Source organism: Crocodylus porosus, unplaced genomic scaffold, assembly GCF_001723895.1.
Source record: "Crocodylus porosus isolate Cpor-Errol unplaced genomic scaffold, CroPor_comp1, whole genome shotgun sequence".
NCBI lineage: Eukaryota > Metazoa > Chordata > Crocodylia > Crocodylidae > Crocodylus > Crocodylus porosus.
The window spans coordinates 42659582-42668120 of NW_017728931.1; the positions used below are offsets into that span (position 1 = coordinate 42659582).

An 8539-nucleotide genomic window follows, 5' to 3' on the forward strand; every position below is an offset into this window, starting at 1 on the left:
CTCCTCCTCCTCCTCCTCCTCTGGGCAGGGCTGGGGTTTCCCACCCTGTTTGCAAACAGCTTTTGCAGGTTGGAGCTCAACCAGCCTGTAAAGCTGTTTGCAAAAGCAGGGAATCCATGGGTTTCTCTGCTAAAAGGAGAAATCCATGTTTTCTGTTTTTCCATGGGAAATGGAAAACCCAGATCCCTGCTAATGACATCCATCAGTCTTCCCTGACTGTCCTCCCATCAGGATTTTGGGTAAAGTAAATCCAAAGTATGATTTTCAGTCTGAGGTGATACTATATCAGTGCTTTGGCACATTGAACTTCTGTATTTTTTTTCTCTCTGGCTTTTGGATGTTCTTACTCTGTCCTACACTGGGGAAAAACTTATTGCCTTGAAAAGGCAGGTAAAAATACAGCAATTCCAAAACAGAACAGAGAAGGCAGACATGGAGGCAAGAGAACTAACCAACTTCGGACTTCAGTCCTAGGTAATAAAACGTAATTTTCTTCTTGCTAATAGGAATGTAAATCCTCCTCTGTTTTACAGAGGCAGTTGGTGTAACCAGTCAGCGACCTGTGTTTTGCCCTTCCCACAAAAAGGAACAGTTAAAACTCTATTGTGAAACTTGTGACAAGTTGACATGCCGGGACTGCCAGTTACTGGAACACAAAGAGCACAGGTACAATCTATATCTATCTGTACAATCTATTTTTGTGCAACTAGCAGAAGATACTTTAATATGCATGATGAATTAACTCTGAATTGCTTGTAGACCTGGTCTCAAAACCTATTACTCTTAGTTTATATGAAGAACATGATTACAAAGTGGGGAAAAAAGGGAATTTGCTACCATGCGTTTCCATTTAATGATGACAGTCTGTCTTAAAGCTACAGTTGTTTCCTTAACTACATGCTCTTTGCAAAGTAGTCTTCCTTTTAGGAAGCATGGCTGAGACTTTGCTTATATGTAAATAGTTACTGATTATTGCAGATACCAGTTTATAGAAGAAGCTTTTCAGAACCAGAAAGTGATCATTGAGACGCTTATCACCAAGCTAATGGAGAAGACTAAATACATAAAGTTTACAGGGAAGCAGATCCAAAACAGGTATGCATTACATTGTCAAATACTGACAATAGGCTAACACATTTATGTAAAATGTAACTAAATACAATCAGAATGCCAGAGTGTTTTAATACATGTAAGGATTTTTCATTATTGAAAGACTGGAATAATTTTAATATTTTCAGTTGGCTTTGACCCTTGCTTATTATCTTACATTTAGTCTTAGTTATATAACTGTTCTGTTTATCCTCCATATTTGAAGATCAGCAAAAGGTCAGACTCAGCCCAAAAAGTGACAAAAAAATGCCAGAAGGCATTGCAGTATGTCCTTCCCTCACCCGTATTAATTTTCTTACAATGTATCTATCTTAAAAGGACAGGTTATGACTCATGTTCTTGTAATTAAAAGCATGTGACAGATTTATTTGAAGATATGTTTAACGATTATATAATTGGGGGTTGCAATTTAACAGACAAAACTTAAGACTAACTATACTTGCCCTGGTTAAATACCAGGGGTGGGTTGTTGCAAGAGGTTCTACAGAAAAGTTCAAAGGCTTTGGGGATGCAGACCAAATCTTACTCTGGTTGTTGGGAGATGGGAAGCCTTACTATCTTGTTTGTCCTTTGTCTCTTATCTCACCACTTTCTGGATGCTGGGTACACACTTTATACTTTGCTCACCATCCCCTTGTTCTTGCATGATAGGAAAAAAATAATTACACCCTTCCCTCTCTCTTCTTCCCTTCGCCCCCCAGCATCTTTCTCTTAAAATTATGTGCAAGAATATTCTTAATCACCTGATACACTTGTATAAGGGAAATCAAGAACTGCTTGTTAAAGTTCCATTCATACTACCAGCAGTCAAACACAGTGTGTCACAGCTGAGTTGCAAACTACTGGGCCAAGTGGCCAGGCCCAGGGTCAGAAACCAGTGTCCAGAGCCAGGTATTAGATCACGGAAAGAGTCTGGAGGCAGCAGGCAAGCTGGAACCTAGATGCTGAAGGCATTATCAGGGAGCCAAAATAGTGTTCAGGAACAAGCCATGGTCAAGAAGCCAGAATTGGAAGGCTGCAAATCAAGTTAGGACCAGAAAGCCAAAAATTAGGATAGAGTCAGGAAGCTAAACATAGATACTAGAGCCAGGAAGCAAAAACAGGCACAAAGTCAAGGCAAGGTGTTGGGATACAGAGAGATCCACAAGCTCACCAAGAGACTTGTGCAGAGAGCTCACTCCTATCTCTCCTGATGGTTGTATGTCTGTGTTTGGGTGGGGTTGGCTTCCTGCCAACACAGCAGCCAGTGATTGGCTGCTAAAAGGTTGCCTCATCCCCAGCTAGAGCAGTGATTCATCATCAAATGAACAAAACCGAGAATGCAAAGATGACTACAATACTATCTTATTTTTGGAGACACCTCATATTTTGGGTAATAACTTCTAACTTGCCATGACAGCTGAATGAATTACCTGGAATTTGTACCATATTTGCTCACATACCACATGCAGCCTTTTCCCATGAAATCAGCCCTCCAAAATAAGGATATGTATTTTAAGCAAAAAATATAATTTTTCTTTGATGGCATTCAGACACTGTCCTCTGGTGACTGCAAAGATGGGTGTTATTTGTCTCTGACCTATCAAGTAGAAGGGGAGGAGTCCTGCATTGAGTCCATAGTACAGTAAAAGCTCCAGTACATCCAGGAATGGAGGATGCCAGTTAATCAAATGCGCCGGTTAATCAAATGTGCACTGTCTAGTGTACTTCCCGGCGTAAGTGTGCCAGGGGACAGGGAGGGGGGCCCTGCACAGGCTGCTTTGCCCTGGGCCATAGGCTGAAGAAGTGACTAAGAAAAACTCAGCTTGCGGTGGCGGAAATGGTACTTCTGGTTTCACTTTTGCCGTGTCCCTCAGATGCCAGTTAGTAGAGTTTTTCTGGCTAATAAAGTGCCGGTTAACACAGCTTTTGCTGTATCTTGATCAGGCTTGTGGTGTAAAAACAACACTTTATTTACAGGAATGTATATAAGAGACTTCAGTAAAGAAATAATAGTCTTGCTACTGCCCTTGCAAGGGTTTGGGGCCTAGTCTTGCTGCTATCTTGCCACACCAGGAAATTCTTGCTGCCATGCCTAGTAGGTCTGTGCGAAGCAGCTAGTATTCACTTTGGATTAGGCCGATTCGGGGACAGTGATTCAATATGGGGGGGGGGTGAATGAATGATGCATACAAAAAGGAAGCCACTTTAGTCTGGGCAATAAGAAAATAATTCCATTTCTTAAGTCTGAAGGAGTTGTGGTATTTTGTTGAGAACACTGCTAGTCAACTTAGTTTTATAAATATTTTTTATTTATAGAATCCTTGAAGTGAACCAGAACCAAAAGCAAGTTGAACAGGACATTAAAGTTGCTATATTTACACTGATGGTGGAAATAAACAAAAAGGGTAAAGCTCTGTTGCATCAGCTAGAGGTAAATTGACTTTTGTTAAAATTATAAGGTACAAAAATTCATCTTGTCAGTGTTTTATAGGAGCTTTTAATCCATTAAAATTTGAGTATAGCAAAGGCCAATTTTCAAATAGGGTGTCCCATTAAGAGGAAGTTTCAGATAGGGCTGTGCAGGGAAATATTTCATGCAAAAGCAATTTTCTTTTCCAGTAACTTTGAATTTCTATTTGTATTTCGTTTTCTTGAACCAGAGCTGGCCTTTCTCACAACCCAGCTTCTTCTGCTTGGTTGTGCAGTCAAGTCATAATCCTGTGCACCATGCATGAAAAGTGTTGCCATCTAAGTGATTTATATCACAAATTCATCTGTCCAAGTTCACAGTAACAGCAAAACAAAGGAGAGAATTGTGCATGAGGGATCTCATCTAAACATTTATCTAAACACTACTTCAAAGTAAAAAAAAAAATCCCACAAAGAAACTTATTTTGTCACTTAAGAAAGGAGTTGGGAATCTGAATATGAAATGTACTAATTTTACTCTCCTCTTTCAGAGTACAGCTATATTTCAATTTTATTTTCAGAAAATTGAGATGGAGCCATTTGGGTTTTTAGTGAAGTTAACTATTGAGTTTGTGGGTTAGAAAGTAAGCGTTAATCTACTTCATTTGTAAATAGATAGTTTTCACTGGAAATATTTTTTCTTGTAGAGTCTGGCAAAAGAACATCGGATGAAACTTCTGCAGCAACAGCAGGAAGTGGCAGGTCTATCTAAACAACTGGAACATGTCATGAATTTTTCCAAATGGGCAGTTTCCAGTGGGAGCAGCACAGCATTGCTATACAGCAAACGTCTGGTAAGGTTAGGAAAAGATAACAGTAGTCTCTTTGTTGCATACAACTGCTATATTAAATGGAGGTAGTTAGCCATGTTAGTCTGAAATTGGACAAAAGGCAGGGTAGATTATGCACTTCAGAGACTAAATATTGAGCACAAGCTTTCATGAGCTTGAGTTCACTTAATTAGATGCTGTAAAAGGACAGCATAGAGCAGTGTATAAAGTGGAGTGAGTGATTTCAGTACAAAAGGTGGGGAAAAGAGGAAAGTAAGGTGTGGTGGGGGGGAGATAGACAATGCTGCAAGAGGAGTATAGGAACAAAGGGGTCACAAAGCTAATCCAGGTAATGGGAAAATAATTCGTAGTTCCTGTTTAAACCATGCTTAACTCAGTCTGGTTTGTGGATGACTTCTTGTTCTGCAGTTTCCCATTCAAGCTGGATTTTAAAAGTTTGCTGCCTGAGGTCAGCAATGGAGTGCCCAGGGAGGCTAACGTATTCTGCCACAGATCTTTGTATCTTCCTGCAGCTCGTGTCAGATCGGTGTTCATTCATCCTTAAATTTCATAGACATTTGGGCTGGAAGGGACCCCAGAGGATCATTGAGTCCAGCCCCAAATGTAGAGATCCCCCTTCCTGTCCACTGTAGACAGCAGATGGGCACTGTAAGTGGGTGATGGTATATGATGTTGATAGAATTGAAGGCAAATGAACCTTGGATGTTGTGCTCCTTGTTATTTGGTCTGGTGATGATATGGTCTTTAATGATGTGGAGGCATAGTAGGTATTTGGGTCCTTTGGAAAGCCTGGTACTTCAGTAAGGATGGGAGTTAGTCTGTGGCTTGAGAGATGTCATTTGAGGTTGGTAGTGCTGTCTGTAAGCCAAGGCAGGTTTGTCCTATGTGACTACCGTGTGATGGTCATTCTTTTCTAGAAGGGGTTGGAGGTCATTAATGATGTATCTTAGGTGTTCAAGCTGCAGGCTGTAGGTAACAACTAGAGGGATTCTGTTGCCTTTTGTCCCAGGGCTGGTATTGTAGCAGGTCAGAGCAAGGTCTGGGTCTGGCTTTGTTGATTTGAGTGGCTACAGTTTTGAGATTGTAATAGTATGGAATCTTTGCTCCAGAACCTTAAGGTGTTCATTATGGTTGGTGGGATTGGAGCAGATAGTCATAACAGAGCTTGGCTGTAGAGGATGGGTTTAGTGGTGTGCGTAGGGTGAAAGCTGGTGGTGTGAAGAAAGCTGTGGCAGTTTCATGGTTTCCAATACAACAGGATGGCAGTGTAGCCATTACAAATATTTACTGTAGTGCCAAGGAAATGAACCTGCTGGGTGGAGTATGTCAGAGTTAGTTTGATGGAGGGATGGAAGTTGTTTAAGTTCAGGTAACATTTTTCCAGAGATTCCTTTTCATGTGTCCATATTATAAAGATGTCATCAATATACCCGAGGAAACAGACTTCAAGGTCTGTCGCAAGTATGTTGGCATATTTGGGGAGCCATGTGAGCTCTGCCTTTGACATTTGTTTATAGGTACAGGGAGTCCCCAGACGTGAAATAATTGTGTTAAGTCAAGTAATATCACTCTTAACACTACCAAGTCAAGTAAGGCAAGTTTCTGCATCTTTTATATCCAGGAATTCATCTTGTTTGGTGCAGAAATATATAGTATTATACATTTTCACAAGATGAAGATGATGTTCAACTTTTTGACCTCTGACCCTCTTGGCTTTGCTCCTGCAGCAATTTCATTTTTAAGGTCTACCACTGAAATGTGGATCGTTCCTCCTCTGTGGAGAGGTATGAAATAATACTATTAACCTCTATTAGGATGAGCTGTTCTGTGTGCATGTGGTACACCATTAGGGCAATTTTTCTTACTACTTGCTACATGTTGAACTCAGAGAGTGAAGGAATCCAAACATAATGGATAATTGTTTAAACTAAGGTTACTCTGTGGCTGCCTAGTTGTCAGTCTAGTCTCCTATTAAGGACTTCTGATACTTGCTCAGTGTAACTGACAGCTTCAGTTAGAGATGCTGTTGTTTGGTTGGTGTAATCTTTAATAAGGCCTAATGTTATGAGTTGGGAGAGACCCTTCAGGGCTAAGGATGCATCAGCTGTGCTGGAATTGGATGCCACCTTACCCTTTGACTGTGGTCTTGGGAATCCTGAGGAAAAAATGCAAAACTTTTTTTTTTCTTCAGGTTTTCAAATAGGTCCATGAGTAAACTGAGTTTAAGTATCTTTAAAATCTTGTGAAAGGACATCTGTAGTAGAGTTGGGAATAGAACCTGAACCTGGAATAGAACTTGAACCTCCAGTCCGGTGGTTAAACCACAAGGACTATATTGGCAGTTTCCCTAGATGGAAATCACTGCTGTATAGCTCTTCAAAGAAAGAACCATAAAAAGCATGGCCTGCATGCTATATAACTGAATAGATGCACACAACTTTTTCAGTTTTGCTCTAAATGACTAAAGATGCAAAGAACTTGTGTAAGCTATAAGTACAATATTTTACTTGGTTAGGAACATGAACATCAAACTGAATCATGCTTATTTGTAATTATTTGGAGTCCACATCTAGTTCTTTTTCCTGTCATCAATTCTATATTTGGATTATTACATCCTGGGAAAATCTGGGCAGCTATTTCAATGCCTTAGCAAATTGTAGGGATAATCTCAAAGAGACAAATAAGAATTAAGTGCTTAGTTCTTATTAAAGATATCTGGGAATGGACTGTCCAACCTTCTGTGTGCTTATAGAATTCTCTTTCAGAAGGGACGTTGTACAGAGCAGCAGGGGAAGCAATATCCTCTAAAATATCCTATCACATGTAGGAGGAGGACCCAACAAATTCAATTGCACAGACAGAGCTGAGAGGCCCTGCCCACAGGGGCAGGGGAGGGGGCTGTGGAAATACGTTGAACAGTTTTCAGAAAGAGGCCCATGTTTTTACCTAACCTTCTGGCATAAACAAAACACCGTTAACTGGGGTGGGAGGAACAGTAGTGTTTCTATTCAGGCAGCAGTGAGGGAGTCTATTGAATTCATGGCTTATTATCATCTGCCTGATTCCTAGTAATCTCTTTCCAGGCTTCAGGTGTTACTGACCCTCTCTCCTTTTTAATAGTCTTGATTATTCAAACTATCCTTTCTTCTGTCACGTTGCTGTCTGTTAGCCAGTCCTGGTAATGTCTCTCTTTGATTTCACAGCCCTGCAGACTGTTTCTGTCCCTAACTGAACACCTAAACTCGGGTGTGGTAATATTAACTCAGGTATAGAAATGACTAACAGGGGTGTATTGGAGGTACTGCCAAGCAGCTCAAGAAGGCTAGATTTTATTTTATAAATCTGAATGCAATATGCATTTAACTATAATGATTGTGGAGCTAATAGCACAGATTTTTTTGACTTTCTCTGCCTCGTTTGTTGTAGTTTTTAAAACTTACTAGGTACTGTAGCAAATTAGTAGACATCTAAATAGTTATTTGTTTTTTGCTTTCATCTTCAACTGAACAATATAGTACTAGCCCCCTAGCATATAAGTGAAGCTTCTAGTTTCTCTTTAAGTAGAGAAAACCATGTTGTGTTATAAATGATGATGTGCCACACCATCTTCAGCCCTTCCCCCTTTTCATAAGCCTAGCTCTGCCCATGCTGTCATTTATAAAAGTTACCCACAGAAGGTAACAGTGATCATGTGACATCTGGAGAAGAGTAAACAAATGCATACAGCCAACCATGCTAAAGACTTGTTACAAACTCTTTAAGTAGATAAAAGTGAGCAAATATTATGTAGTCCACCTTATTCTGCTAGTGTCTGAGAACCCTATATTCAGTGTAGCAGAGGTCTAAGCTTACGTGTTCCCATATGTCCTTTTAAATTAAAAAACAAACGTACATCAAGATTTAGACATTAGGAAATAAAATAAATCTGTCAAAATAGTTGGGGCTGTGTCAAAGTAGCCAAACAAAGGGTAATTAATGTCTATGACAAGGGGAAATGAGTTAAACAAAAAAACAGGGGTTCAAGAGACATCTAGGGTAGAACATTTCCTCGAGAAGAAAGGGTTTGAGAAGAAGTCAAGTTAGGAAGCCAAAGAGAATACAGGTACTGAGATCTTTTTTCTTCTCTCTGAAGTTCTTTATTATGTTTATAATAATAAATATATATAATATATATATAATAATAAATA

At 39.8% G+C, this 8539-nt stretch overlaps 1 protein-coding gene across 3 annotated transcripts in view; it reads left to right on the plus strand.

Moving 5' to 3' along the window:
* TRIM24 (tripartite motif containing 24) overlaps window positions 1–8539 on the plus strand; it is a 58559-nt gene that overhangs the window by 17988 nt on the left and 32032 nt on the right. For all 3 annotated transcript variants that reach the window (XM_019544708.1, XM_019544709.1, XM_019544710.1), the window contains exons 3-6: window positions 534–666; window positions 979–1095; window positions 3409–3523; window positions 4209–4355. In XM_019544708.1, coding sequence (XP_019400253.1) covers window positions 534–666; window positions 979–1095; window positions 3409–3523; window positions 4209–4355 — 512 coding nt within the window. The remainder of the gene's footprint in view (window positions 1–533; window positions 667–978; window positions 1096–3408; window positions 3524–4208; window positions 4356–8539) is intronic.